General features: G+C 45.3%; 2 protein-coding genes across 2 annotated transcripts; both read left to right on the top strand.

Annotated features, from left to right (window-relative positions):
• Positions 1 to 381: 381 nt before the first annotated feature.
• M438DRAFT_285237 (uncharacterized protein) lies at positions 382 to 8,909 on the top strand (the record flags this gene model as incomplete). Its single annotated transcript, XM_029901515.1, has 4 exons — positions 382 to 549; positions 605 to 749; positions 799 to 1,403; positions 1,455 to 8,909. 4 exons carry the CDS (start codon positions 382 to 384, stop codon positions 8,907 to 8,909), a joined length of 8,373 nt encoding a protein of 2,790 aa, XP_029754822.1.
• A 449-nt stretch (positions 8,910 to 9,358) lies between these two features.
• On the top strand, positions 9,359 to 10,231 carry M438DRAFT_360319 (uncharacterized protein; the record flags this gene model as incomplete). The annotated part of the gene is made up of 3 exons (XM_029907424.1): positions 9,359 to 9,486; positions 9,619 to 9,694; positions 9,728 to 10,231. The coding sequence occupies 3 exons, from the start codon at positions 9,359 to 9,361 to the stop codon at positions 10,229 to 10,231; spliced, it is 708 nt and encodes a 235-aa protein (XP_029754821.1).
• Between the last annotated feature and the right edge of the window lie 4,393 nt (positions 10,232 to 14,624).

The raw sequence follows: 14,624 nt of genomic DNA, 5'->3' as shown, positions 1-14,624 counted from the left end.
TCGAGGAGTCGACGCCAATGCTAACGAAAGTAATGAGCCCTTGAACAGCAGATTTGTAGCTAGGAAACGAGCTAGGCGCGTTTTCGGCAAGACGATAATACTATTGGCAAGATATCGCGTCGCAAACTCAACATGGCTGCTCACCAAGTGGATCATCTGCAGTTTTGATCACGTCTGTACGAGGAAGGGGGAAAAGTTCATGGGTCATTCGCACCACAACCTGCATCTGATCCTGACACAACTGTCGAAGGAACTCTAATCTTTGAGTGGCAAACTTCAGTGCCGATCTTGATGGGTAAGGATGTTTTCCCCGTCGTATAAATGAGAAGAGACATCCCGAAAGACGTCAAGTCTCAGAGAAATGCCATCCTGCTTTTCACCATGGACCCTTCGGTAATCTGTGGCATGGCCTGTAGAGTCCCTGGGGCCAAATGCCCTAGCGATCTTTGGAAGGTTCTTTGTGAGCAAAGAGATCTGCGGAGTAAGATTCCAGCAGATCGATTCAATGTCGATGCTTTCTATCATCCGTCTGGTAGACACAAAGGAACTGTAAGCGTGGCCTCATTGAACTCGTGAACAAATGAGTTAGCTGATCAAAACCAAGACGAATGCGCGATACGGCTATTTTCTCGATGAGGATATCTCGAAGTTCGACAATGAATTCTTCAAGATCTCGGGTAAAGAAGCCGAGTCTATGGATCCTCAGCAAAGGATCCTTTTGGAAGTCGTCTACGAAGCTCTGGAAGATGGTGCGGTTTCTGCTACCGGTACTATACGATTGAGACTGACTTGTAGCAGCTAACATAACACTGGAAGATATCAGTGGTACCAAGACTGCGGTATACTGCGGCTCGTTCTCCAATGACTATAGCACCATGATATCCAGGGATCTGGCGCAGTACCCCCAGCATACTGTGACAGGCATAGGCAATTCTATCCTGTCTAATCGGATTTCTTACTTCTTTAACCTCCATGGACCCAGTGTGACCCTGGACACCGCGTGCTCTTCTTCCATGATGTGCTTTCACATGGGAAACACATCAATTCAAAACGGCGAATCAGATATAGCCATCGTTGCAGGCAGTGCTCTCCATTTTGATATGGGAACATTCATCACTATGACCGACTTCGAGATGCTTTCGAGTGATGGAAGATGCCGCACGTTCGACGCTCATGGGAATGGTTATGCTCGTGGTGAGGGTGTCTGCGCTGTCGTGTTAAGGCGTCGTAGCGAAGCCCGGACAATCAATGCCCCTGTGCTTGCTGTTGTGCGGGCTAGCGGAAGCAATCACGACGGACATAAAGAGGGTCTTACACTACCGAATGGGCTTGCGCAAGCTTGTCTCATCAAAGATACCTACGACTCTGCTCAGTTGACCACTAAGGATACACAATACTTCGAGGTAGCTTCGCATTGCATCGCAATTGAACTCAGACACTGATTTTCTCTACAGGCTCATGGCACAGGCACGGCTAGAGGTGATCCAATCGAGCTCAACACTATCGGGGAGGTCTTTGCTTCAGATCGAACCGATGACCTGATAGTAGGGTCAATCAAGTCTAACCTGGGTCACCTAGAAGGTGCCTCTGGCATAGCTGGTATAATTAAGACTGTCTTGTGCCTTCAAAGAGGGAAGATTGCTCCAAACATGCATTTTGACACGCCTAATCCGCTCGTCGACTTTACCTACCTGAAAATCAGAGTCCCCACCGAATTGCAGGATTGGCCGGTTTGCGACTTGCGTCGTGCAAGCATCAACTCATTCGGCTACGGAGGCTCCAACGTACATGTGATTCTGGAACAGTATCGCCCTGATACAGAACCAGAACATCAGTGCTCGGTCACGCCTGTCACTTCCAGCCGTCCTTTTCTTTTTCCATGGTCAACTCATTCGCACCATGCTGCAAAGGCCATGGCTGTCAACATGAAAGAATTCCTTCAAGATCATGAGGAGACTCCACTGTATGACCTTAGTCATAGCTTGAGTGTAGGACGATCGATGCATCAGCTTCGATCGTTCACAGTCAGTGATTCCATCTCGGATCTCATCGGATGCTTGGACATTCTTGCGGTGGATGAAACAAGGTGGTCTCAGCCAAGAACAATGGAAAGTAAGTTGCGGATTGGTTTTGTGTTCACAGGGCAGGGTGCTCAATACCCCGAGATGTGTCGACAACTGATTCAGCACTCTCCATGTTTCCGAGAATCACTTTGCAGATGTGACAAGTACTTGAAGTCACTACCTGATGGTCCGGACTGGTCCTGTGTAGATGAACTTCTGAAGCCGGTACCTCGATCTCTGCTGCATCGAACCAAGTATTCACAGCCACTTTGTGTTGCTATACAGCTATCACTAGTTGAGCTCTTGCGCTCTTGGAAGATCGAACCGATCGCGGTTGTCGGCCATTCATCTGGTGAAATTGCAGCAGCATACGCAGCTGGAATATTGAGCTTCGAAAGCGCAATCATCTGCGGTTACTACCGAGGCCTTCACATGTCCCACGCCACCATCCCAGGTGCCATGCTTGCAGTCGGCCTTGACGAGTTGGAAGTGCATGAGTTAATCAAGCGCTATCCTGGTCAGGTGACGTTAGCTGCTATCAACGCGCCTACAACCATGACTCTGTCTGGCAATGAGGATGCAATCACTGCGATACAGCAAGATTTGGAGAGCTCAAAGATCTTCGTGAGGCGACTTTCTGTGGAACATGCATTCCACTCTCATCACATGAATCCACTGGCAAGTGCTTTTGAAGACTCCTTGTCGCTCTGCGGTCGTTTCAATGCCCAGACAGCTCAGATCAAAATGTCTTCTAGTGTCACTGCCCGTGACTCGAGCGCTCGTCGCATGGATCCGAGGTATTGGGCAGACAACATGACAGACCAAGTACGTTTCTACGATGCTTTGGCGGACATGCTCCTCGATGATCGTGAGGAAAAGCGGGTCGATATCCTTATCGAAGTCGGCCCACATCCCACTCTCCAAGCGCCCATTCGGTCATGCTTGGAGTCGCTTGACCTGCAGGTTGTCTATTTAGGCTCACTGGATCGCAAACTTCCTGCCTACGACAGCTTATTGGAGATGACTGGCCGCTTATTCAAGCTTGGCTATCCTGTAGACTTCAGAGCCATAAATAGCGTGTGCTCGGCTGATCAACCACACGATTCTCCACCTCACATTATCAAAGGTAGCAGAATAGAAGGTCTACCACGTCACAGCTGGAATCATGAATCTCGATTCTGGTCCGAAACGCGCCTTTCACGAGATCATCGACTAAGACCGTACCGTCATTCCCTTCTCGGCTTCCCTGTTCCAGGTGTGCCGGCGAGCTGTGGCTTTTGGCGCAATTTCCTCCGTCAGAGCGAACTTCCATGGTTGTACCAGCACGTCGTAGACTCAAAAATTGTGTTCCCAGCTGCAGGCTATCTGAGCATAGTTCTCGAGGCTGGCGTGAGACTTTTTCCACGGCTGAAGAGAGCTCACATGCAAGACATAGTCTTCAAGTCCGCTTGCGTTCTTTCCACAGTCGATGAAGGCACTGAGATCATAACGGTCTTCAATCCTGTGGTCACATCTGCGCTCAACTATTCGCAAAACTCCTTTCACTTCTCAATATCCTCATTCACCAAGGATGGAGTCACCATGGAGCATTGTCATGGTGTCTTTGTGGCGATGTTCCAAGCTGCTGTACCCATTTCAGAAGCCATTCTTTGCACAGAAGATATCAAAAGGACTACCTCAACCCGGTGTTCCAAAGCAGCATATTACAACCGCTTGCATGCTATCGGCCTCTGCTATGGCCCCAGCTTCCAGCTCTTGACCGACAGCATCGAGAGTGGGCAAGGCATCGCGATAGGAGAATTGGAATTTGGTCCAGAAAAGGCAATCAGGGCGGACTTTGATACTTACATTCTACACCCTGCACTCTTGGACTCTTCTTTCCATCCGATATTCGCTGCTGTCGAATCCACATCTAACGGTCCTTCGCAAGAGATGCTTGTGCCGACGTTTATCAAATCCATGACTGTAAATGTGCATCACGATGAACAGGCTGATGCCCTCAATTCGCAGAGGTATTATTCCGTTACCAGAATCGAATCCTCCAGCTTGCGCTCTGTGGAAAGTTCGGTCTCCCTTTGCCGAAGTGGCCAGAGCCATCCTTTTTCGCATATTCATGGGCTTAGGATGACTGCGATAGGAAATGATGTCTCTCCTGATGTCTTGCCTCGCCCCCTATTCTTCCAGCTCCAGTGGCAACCGGCTTTTGACTGCTTGAAAAGCATGGAACACGACTCCTTGCAAAGGGCAGAAGCCATACAGATGACTAAACTGTATACTAATCAGTATCCTGATGCGGATATATTGCTATTGGCGCAGGATATGGACGAAATCAGGATGTTCTTGCGGGCCATCGATGCGACACACACAATATTGTGCCACAACCTGATCATCGTTCCATTCACTCTCCTGGATAAAGACGAGAAGGCTACAATCGAGACTCAATTCAAGCTCGTTACCTTCGCGGACTCACTTAACGGGCTCGAGGGATTTCGACTGATAGTCGATTTGACTTCGAGTCAAGAGCCGGAACAGTTGTCGAACTTGCTACATGACAATGGCTTCTTTATCTCGAGCAGTACGAATGCCAAAGAAACCACGCTAGAACTCTTCCTTTCCAACGAACGCCTAACGATCTGGAGAAAGTCTGCCGTGCAAACTACAAGTGATGGTTCTTCGGCTGCGATCGTCATCGCCGACAATGTTAGTCAATGTACCCTCGATCTCGTTGCAAATATCCAGGCTGCACATGGCGGAAATCCGGCAGTGATTACTTTTTCGGAATTGAAGATCAAGCCGCTCACAACAGACCTTATCGTTTTGCTTAGCCTCGATAAGGACATCCTGTCCTGCCCAACCAAGCATGAGTTCGAGAAACTACAGATGTTGCTTGACAGTGCGAGAATCCTCTGGATCACGCAAAGTGCAACCCATGAAACACGACACCCGGAGCAGAGCATGATCTCTGGCTTGCTTCGCACAGTCCAAAGTGAACACGAGAACAAGCGGACCATGTGGCTTGATCTCGGACTGCAGTTCGACCCCCAGGAAAGTGCCGCGACTATTCTTACGATACTACGTCGCCATCATCTCGATAACGAGTTTGCCCATAGAGAGGGTATGCTGCTTATACCACGAATTTCCATCAATTCTAACCTCAATAATCGCTATCAACCAAGCCGTGGTGCTCGCCAAGCTAAACTAGAGCCATTTCGAACCGTCGAGGGTCCTCGTAATCTGGCTCTGAAAATCAAAGAGACAGGGCTCTTGGATTCTTTAGTGTTCGAAGAGGACGAAGACACAATTTTGTCGACGAATCTCGGAAGTGATGAAGTTGAGGTCGAAACGAAGGCATCCGCACTGAACTTTCGAGATATTGCTGCCGCAGTTGGTATCATAGATGACCACAAACTCGGGGACGAACTGGCTGGTATGGTTACAAGAACCGGATCCAACATTCGGCCTGATCAATTCCAGCCTGGAGATCGCGTGGCTGTCGTCCGACCAGGCCAAGGTGCCCATAGATCGATAGTTCGAAGTGATGCACGACTATGCTTGAAGATTGGCGAGATGAACTTCGTGACAGCCACATCGTTCCCAGGGATCTTGATCACGGCCTACTATTCGCTCATTGAGATCGGCCGTCTGCGAAGAGACGAGTACTGTTTGATCCATGCAGCTGCTGGCGGAGTCGGCCAGATGGCCATTCAACTGGCGCAGAATGTGGGGGCAAGAGTGATTGCAACAGTCGGGTCGTTCGAGAAGCGAGAATTCCTTAAGAAAAATTTCTGTTTGACTGATGACATGATACTTTCGTCGAGAGACGATTCGTTCGTTCCAGCGGTCATGCAGATTACCAACGGGAGAGGCTTCGATCTGGCTCTGAACAGTTTAGCTGGAGACCTTCTGCGAAACACGTGGAAGTGTATTGCTCCATTCGGCAGAATGATCGAGATTGGGAAGCGTGATATCCACGAAAACTCGAAGCTGGATATGGATCCATTTCGCGCGAATGTGGTTTACGCTTCGGTCGACCTCATCACGATGTATCACAAGAACAAAGATCTGCTGGGCTCCCTTTTCCGGAAATGCTTTTCATTGGTAGCTGATGGAAAGATCTTGCCACCAGCTCCTATACATGTCTACAACTATGCTGATGTTCAAAAGGCCTTCAGAACGTTGCAATTAGGGAAGACATTTGGCAAAATCGTCCTGGTGCCGGCTGTTGACGATATGGTGCCTGTCTTCCAACCAGTTCGGAGGAGCACAGACATCTTCAAAGCTGGCAGATATTACCTTCTCGTAGGAGGTTTCGGTGGCATTGGACGTTCCCTTGTCGAATGGATGTACCGTCGAGGTGCTAGAAAGTTCGCATTTCTCTCCAGGTCTGGGAACACGAAACCTGAGGCGCGCGAGCTACTTAATTGGCTAGTCACTCGCGGTGCTGAAGCTCAAGTTTTTCAAGGAGATGCCGCAGACAACGAATTTGTTGAAGATTGCGTGCAGAAAATAGGTCATCGTCTGTCAGGTATTTTCCAGGCTGCCATGGTGTTGAGGGACGGCCTTTTTGACCAAATGACGGTCGAAGAATGGCAAACTTGCATCTCGCCAAAGGTCCATGGTACCTTTAACTTACACCAAGCAACCATCCACCACGCACTTGATTTCTTTGCATGCTTCTCATCGTCTTCAGCAGTTGTAGGATCGTTAGGTCAGGCAAACTATGCTGCGGCTAACTCATACCTGGACGCCTTGATGCGTTACCGCCGTAGCTCCGGTTTGTGCGGTAGCACGATGAATTTGGGTGTGGTTAGTGAAATGGGCGTCGTTGCTCTGGATGCTGGATTGGAAAGGGTGCTTGAACGCATGGGTTATGATACCGTCGACGAGAAAGACGTCTTTCGCCAGGTCGAAGAAGCGGTCTGCAGTTCGTCACCAAGTCAACTCGACCTGAGCTTTTGTGTTCCTTACACCGAGTTTCACAGAACAATCAGTGGAATCAATCTTGCGAGAACTGACCTTTATTGGGCCAGAAAGCCTCTGTTCTACAACCTATACGCTGGCCTCGACGTCTTGGCTCTAGCAGACAACACGTCACAAAACTCACTTGCACGTTTGCGACGTACGCTTGACCCGCAGAAAAGACTAGAGCTTCTGATCGTAGCTTTCTTAGACAAAGTGGCCAATGTCATGGGCACTCCCGCGACATCACTTCGTAGTGACAATCCTCTGTCTATGTATGGACTGGATTCCATCGTGGCTGTTGAACTACGCAAGTGGTTCTACCAGATTTGTGGGCTTGACGTTCCACTGTTCGAAATCATGGGCGCACAGTCAATTGACTCACTAGTCAAGCAAGTCAATGATGCAATAGTGGTCGAAAAGGATGTTGAGTTGGCGCCGATTTACCCAGCACGAATTGCACAGAAGCAAAAGGTCGATAACACCGGCTTTCAGTCCCGTGCGGACACTGGTCCCGGCATCCTCTTTCTGGATTTCGCTCCCGATATCAAGACAGCCCCTTTGACAGGTTTTCAGCAGCGGCTCTGGAATTCTCATTTGACGCTTGAGGATAGATCAGCACTGAATCTAGTGCTTATCTCAACCCTGCGGGGCAAACCTAACGCAGATCTTTTGAGGCATGCATTCATTGAGCTGATGCAGCGAAACGAGTCTCTCCGCACTGCTTACCTGGTCTCAGACAAGGGAGAATCGTGGCAGTCCATTGTCCCGGTCCAGGGTCCCTCATATGATGAAATGGACTTGAGACAAGAAGATGATCCAATCGCTAGTCTACGCCGCACGATATCAACTCGACGCAAGGTTACTCTGGAAATTGAGCGCGGCGAGATGTTGAGGATCACACTTTTCAGGATCGCGCAGGACGACTACCGACTACTGCTGGTTATGCATCATCTGGCAAGTGACAAAAGCTCAACAGCATCCTTCATCAGACAACTCACAGATATCTACGATGCACTTGTGAGCGGAAGAACTCTGAACCGCCTCACAAGACCTGCAATGTCCTACATCCAGTTTTCCCTGTGGCTTGAGCAAAGGATAAATTCAGATGATGTCTCACGAGACTTGTCTTGGTGGTCGAAACGTTTATCTTGCCTGCCAGACCCGAAACGGCTTTTCGAGCTCACCTCGCCACGTAGACATCAACCAGCCAGGACAACCATAGAGTTCTGCCTTGAGAAGCAGCAGCTGAGACGTATGCGAAGATTTGCTAGCCGTGCAAGAGCATCAACATTTCACTTCATACTTGCAGCGCTTCGGACCTTTCTACAATCGCACACGCATCACGAAGAACTCGTCATACTAATGGTAGATGGTAGCCGAGTACATCCCGCTTTCGATGACACACTTGGCTACTTTGTCAATCTTATCCCTCTTCGCTTTCAAGGCTTGAAGAATCAAGCTTTGTTGCCATTCTCAGATGTCGTTTCTTCCACACGCTCGGCAATCCTTGAAGCTCAGTCACATACCACCATACCTTTCGAAGCCATACTCCAGCAGCTCACACGCGCCGGTGTTGTTGACCCAAGCCGTCCGCTCGCGCAGCTGGTAGTCAACTACGTAGCAGTCGGACGTACGCCATCATTCCGCACCTCCGATTTTACCGTGGATGACATATGTATGCAAGACATTCCGGGCACCTTCGAGCTTGCAATTGAGGTGCTAGAGAATGAAGAAGATGGATTAAGGTTTAGGATTGAATATAACTCTACAATCTACGCAATGTCAGATATGGATTGTCTAGGGAAGGAACTTCGTTCGTTCCTAAGTGATCTAATCATAGACTGGCACCGACCTGTAACAGGGGTAACAAGACTGGTCCTCTAAGTGTCCGTAGTAACTATACGCTCGTCTCGATGAAGTCAAAGCTGTGCTTTCTATAGAAGAAGATTAGAATGTCCTTCTGCCACTTATAAGACTATGACCAGCCAATCTCCCTGGATACATCTATATCGTCGAGCGAGGGCCACGCAATACCGGGTCAGTATATGTTCTGAGGGGAGAACACTGCATCATGTAGCGCCGGAAAGACCTGAACGTTCAGACTGTCATGACGACCGCCAAATAGGGAGACGATGCTCAACAGACTGCGCATGCCTACACTACAGAGAATGCCCCACCATCGATGTTTCCAATAATGTCTACACATACACGGTGTCATGTATCTTCCCCTTCCCATCTGCGTATAAGAACACATCCGCAGAAGGACGTGACAGACGATGTGACCGTTCGACATGTTTAAGAAAGACCAGGATTGTGAGTCCTCCAGAACAACAATGGCCCGATGGAGTGCATATCTGCGTCGAGTTCTGGAGCAACTGCGTTGTGGAAAGCCCAAGAAGTCAAACAATTGTTGCTTATATAGAGTGGGCCATTGCGCAGTTGGTACTGATGAGATATTCGGGTTGGCAACAGTTTGACCGTGGAGACTAGAGAGCTGCCGGTTCATTGACATGCTCCAACACATCCCCCAATAACACAACAAGAATGTCGGTCGTGTTCGAAGCGAATAAATATGATTTCTGATTCGTCGTAGGATTTTCAGAAGTGATCTGCCATGGGTTATGCTCAGTCTTGCACGCAGACACAAAAACGACGCCGCTCCAAGACCGGTGAGTCTAGTCGCTCTGTTGTACGATGTGCAGATCAGAGCGAAAGTCACCAGGATTGTCAAGGAGAAGATGCAAGGTCTGGCCGCCGGAGCCATCATCGCCGAAGCCGTCGTCGCCGAACCCAAGGCAGAAACCGAAACTACCACCTCCAAAGCCAAGGCAGAGACCGAAACTACCACCGCCAAAGCCAAGGCAGAGACCGAAGTCATCATCGCCAAAGCCAAGGTAGAGAGCGAAGTTGTCATCGCCAAAGCCAAGGTAGAGAGCGAAGTTGTCATCGCCAAAGCCAAGGTAGAGACCGAACTCATCATCACCAAAGCCAAGGCAGAAACCGAAACCATCATCACCAAAGCCAAGGCAGAAACCGAAACCATCATCACCAAAGCCAAGGCAGAAACCGAAAGTGCTTTCACAGATGTTGCAAGCAAGAGACTTTTCGGTATCCTCAAGGCGGCAATGGGAACTCGTGTTCAATGGATGGTCAGTCCGATGAAGAAAGGAACGTGGCTCAGAAACAATGCAAGAACGAAGATGTAGTTTTTGCTAAGCATGCAACCAGTTTATTGCTTGGAAGATGCGAATGTACCGACTCCTGCGAGCAATTACGAGAAACAAACCGTTTCTTCTCGCATCCTCAATGTCGACGGCGTTGCTTTTGAATCTTGTGTTGCCTTCGAGTGCCAATTCACACCTTGTCTTCTAGCCGAGCATTTGTTGCGGGCATTTCTCGAGTAAGATTGCCGATGAGATGGCCACAGTTGCTGATGGGTTTTGTGTTGACTTCGACTGCAAATTCACACCTCGCCTTCCAAGTGATCATTTCTTGTTGTAGAGCGGTTGTTGCGGTTACCGCCCGAGTAGACTGGTTGGCTGCACTAGCCCTAGCTACTAGTGAGTTGTGTGTTGACTTCGGGTGCCAACTCGCACTTTGCATTCCAACCGGGCATCGTCTCTTGTAGAGTAATTGCTGCGGAGTTCGCTCGAGCGACACAAGAAGGGACGCGCGTGGATATGTTCTGAAATATTTCGACATGTTCTGAAATATTCCGGGGCGTTCTGAGATATTTCGGGACGTTCTAACATGTTTTGGTGTGCTCATAAATATCCAAGCCGTTCTAGATTATTGTAGGGAGGTATAGAACCTTCTACATGTTCTAAGATATCCGTACATGTTTAAAAACTACTACGACTATGCTACTTCCGAAAAGATGCATATATTAATAGCATTAACATCTAGAAAGCTAAATAAAACTAGTCTTATAACCTATCTAGAAAGCTATATAATACTCGAAGCTTACTATCATTTAGTTATTCCTATGCTATTTTACATTTGTTTATCTTTCTCTAGACTTCTTTATTCTCTTCTTTATGTTCATTAATTATTAGCAATGTCTACTTGTTCTATAGTATACTAGTCGGTCTTTTCTATACGTAATAGTAGTATAATGAAGGATAACCTTAGCTTAAATTGTTAGCCTAATATATAGTCTATCTAGTCGTTATTCTAGTAATCTTACTTATAATATATAAGAAGCCTACGAATAAGAGGCTATAGGGTAGAGGAGCACTTATAATTAGGAATCCGCATAATTATAGCTATACTAATAGAGGACATAGTTATTTATGCTCCTATCGCACTATTGCTTATCTATGCGTACTAAGGGCGTTTCTTAATTCGACCTACCTAGTAACGTTAAGACTTAGAACATAAATAGAAGTAGAATAATAAAATATAGCACTAGTAGGTAAACGTACTCCTTCTATAGTACTACCTATATTATACTATTATTTTCTAGAAACGACGTCTCTAATCCCCCTATAGTATCGCCTTTTCCTTAGGGTTAGGGTTTAGAGGGTTTAGTATTTAGGCTACTATAGAATAAACTATATCTAAAGGGCGAGCCTACCTGCTTACTTCTAGAGGTCTAACTTAGCTCAGATATAGCATAGTAAACTACTTTTAAAGCTACTTATACTATACGAACTCCTCCTCGATCTACTCCTTCTACTTCTTAGCTTAACTATATTATATATCTAAAGGGACCCTAAAGGAATCTCTACTAATACGCTACTAATTAGAGAGGTCTATCTATATATAACTAGTTAGTCTTTCCTCTAGGATTATCTAACTTAAGAGCCTAGAAAACTAGTATAGACTACGTCCTTTAGATCGTCCTACTTATAGTTGTTTTAATAAACCTACCTAGGGGGAAGAGACTAGAGACGTAGTAGCTTACTGTTCTATACGACCTAAAATATTATCCTAGAGATGCAATAAATTAGCGTAGGCGACGCTAACATCTCTTAGATTTTATAGGTCCCTAATAGGGCCGTCTTAGCTAAAGGAAAGTGACCCCTTTCCTTCTAAAGTAGAGGACATTATATAGAATAGAGTAAAGTCCTTTTTAAGCGCGCTATAGTACGCTAGCAGTCCTTCTATTCCCTCTATATATAGAGGTTCTAAATTTTATTAGTGAAGTCGATCTAGGGGACTAAAGTATAATAGAGAATCCGTATCTCTAAGAGTTTATTAATAGGTAAGCTAGGGGAAGAGCGCGATGCTAGAGCTACTACTAGCATAAGCTATTAAATGTTTAGGAGAGCTCCTATCCGAGGATTTAATTATCGCTTATTAGAACGTCCTGCTTATAAATCTCCTAATAAGGTCTCCATTAGTTAGAGTTTTCTAAGGTCGTCGCCTAGATCTATTATCCTTCGTTCTCCCTTAGTAGTATTAGGCTCTAGCGACGTAGGAGACGTAGTCCTACTATCTAGGCCTAATGTTAAGATGTCGTCTAGATTTATTATAAAATCTGTTCGTAGNAGACATAAGAACTTTAGTAGCACGATCTAGTTGCTAGTTGTTTAATAGGATGTCTACGTCTATAACTAGTCTAGAACCCTCGAGTCGCTCCGTTAGCTCTCGCTTTTACTTGCGTTCGGCCTTTATAAGTCTAGATAGATATAGTAAGAGGGAATAGCTTTTATAGCCTCTTCTAAAACTTCTATCTAGATTGCACTTATAGTGAAAGCCAAATATAAAACTTCCTTACTAATACTAGAAGAGATTATCTTACTTAGAGATAGGCGCTATAAGACTAATGTCTACTATAAATAGTCTAGGCACCTTTCTCGATTTAGGCGCAATGACTTTAGTAAGGTATTTCTAACTAGCTTCCTCTAGAATAATAGAGGAGAGCTTACGTCGAAGGTACTATTTAAATGTTTAAGGTCTTATAGTAGGGTCGATTTTGTTTTACATAACAAACGCATTCTAACTAAAGTTATAGGATAGAGCGTATGCAAATGCTAGAGAAAATAGCCTTAATCGTAGCATGCTTATAATCCGTTTAAGTAGGTTCTACATAGGTAATTCGTTAAGGATGCGTTAGAAGGAGGTCCTTAATAGCTAAAATCTTGACTCTAGTAGAGGAAGACTATATATATTTATTATAATATGGTATAATAACTTAGAATTAGTAATCTAGAAGATTAAGTCTTATATCTTTATAAGGTAAGCTTAAAACTTAGTAGCATTTAGCAAGTAAGAGTTAGCCTAGGCGACAACTAGAGGTGCACTATACTTAAATATAGGGGTAAGGTACTACTTAAATACGCGTAGTCTATATATAGGACCCTATAAATCTAAAGAGATCGATAGGAAGTTAGTATGCGCTATAGCCGCACTAATATAATAAGTAAGATATGCTTCGAAGTTAATGCCTTATACTATCATTAGAAAACTAAGGTAGTCGTACTATTATATAAGCAGAATCTACTCTATCCTATAGTTAAGAAAGAGCGCCTATAGGATTAGATACTATAACATATAACTACACTTACATACGTTTAGTCTTAGACCGTTAACATCTAACTAGCGTTCTATAATCTATAGAAGCTACTATACCTCGTTATAGTTAGTAGGAAGCAAAGTACCGTTATCGGCATAGAATAGAGTATATAGTATAGGGTCTTTTCCGAGGTATAAATAGTTAATGTTAAGCTCTATAATTAAGCTATCTACGAAGAAGTTAAATAGATAAGGTAAGATTAGAGAGCCCTATAATACACTATAAGTCCGCTAGAACTAGTCCGAAGCCTCGCCGTTTACTAAGACCCTAGATCGGACGTTATCGAACGTAAGACTCTTAATTAAGGTAAGCAAGTAGGATAGATAACTACGCTCGATAAGGACACGTTCGAGTATAGAATAGTCTAAGACATTAAACGTAGACTTAAAATCTAGGAAGACGGCGATCTTACGTAAGCTAGTAGAAAGAGCATAGTAAACTATTATAGCATTAGTATATGTTAAATAGTAGCTATGAAAGCTAGCTTATATAGGGTAGATCTTAGCCTATCCGTTATAATCGAATTAAGAGAGTAAGAGACATTCGAATACCTTACGAAACATGTAGATTAGTATAATTAGGCAAAGGTTATTAGTATCCTATAGTTTAGTAGTGTCTTTAATTAATAAGTAGTTGAAAATAGTGCAGTCCTAGCACACTTAGAGGAGTTGCAACTCTATTGCAATATAGTAAAGTTCTATTATAGATAGGTCTATAATAGGCTATAACAAGTAAGGGGATAACAAGGTTAGCTTAGCGTCCTAACGCCTTAGTAGAGTAGGATGCTCTTAATAGATTGCGCCTATAGATACTCTTCTTCTCTTTAATTAATTACTACGCTATATACTATTAGCACGCTTTTACTAGTAAAGGTCGCGTCTCTACCTTCGGTTAATTCTATAGGCTCTAGGATTACTTCCCTACGCTAGCTAGAGTATTTTATGCACCCTTTGCACGACTTATTTGAACTAGTTATAAGCCTAGGTTTTGCATAATCTTGGAACCTATATAACTTATTAAGGCTCTACTAAGAATAGTAGGAGATAAATAAGAGGAGAGAGACTATAGCAACTAGGATA

The sequence above is a fragment of the Aureobasidium pullulans genome, assembly GCF_000721785.1.
Source record: "Aureobasidium pullulans EXF-150 unplaced genomic scaffold scaffold_44, whole genome shotgun sequence".
In the NCBI taxonomy this organism is placed as follows: domain Eukaryota; kingdom Fungi; phylum Ascomycota; class Dothideomycetes; order Dothideales; family Saccotheciaceae; genus Aureobasidium; species Aureobasidium pullulans.
Note: the sequence above shows the minus strand (reverse complement) of the source record. Positions and strands in the feature narration are given on the sequence as shown.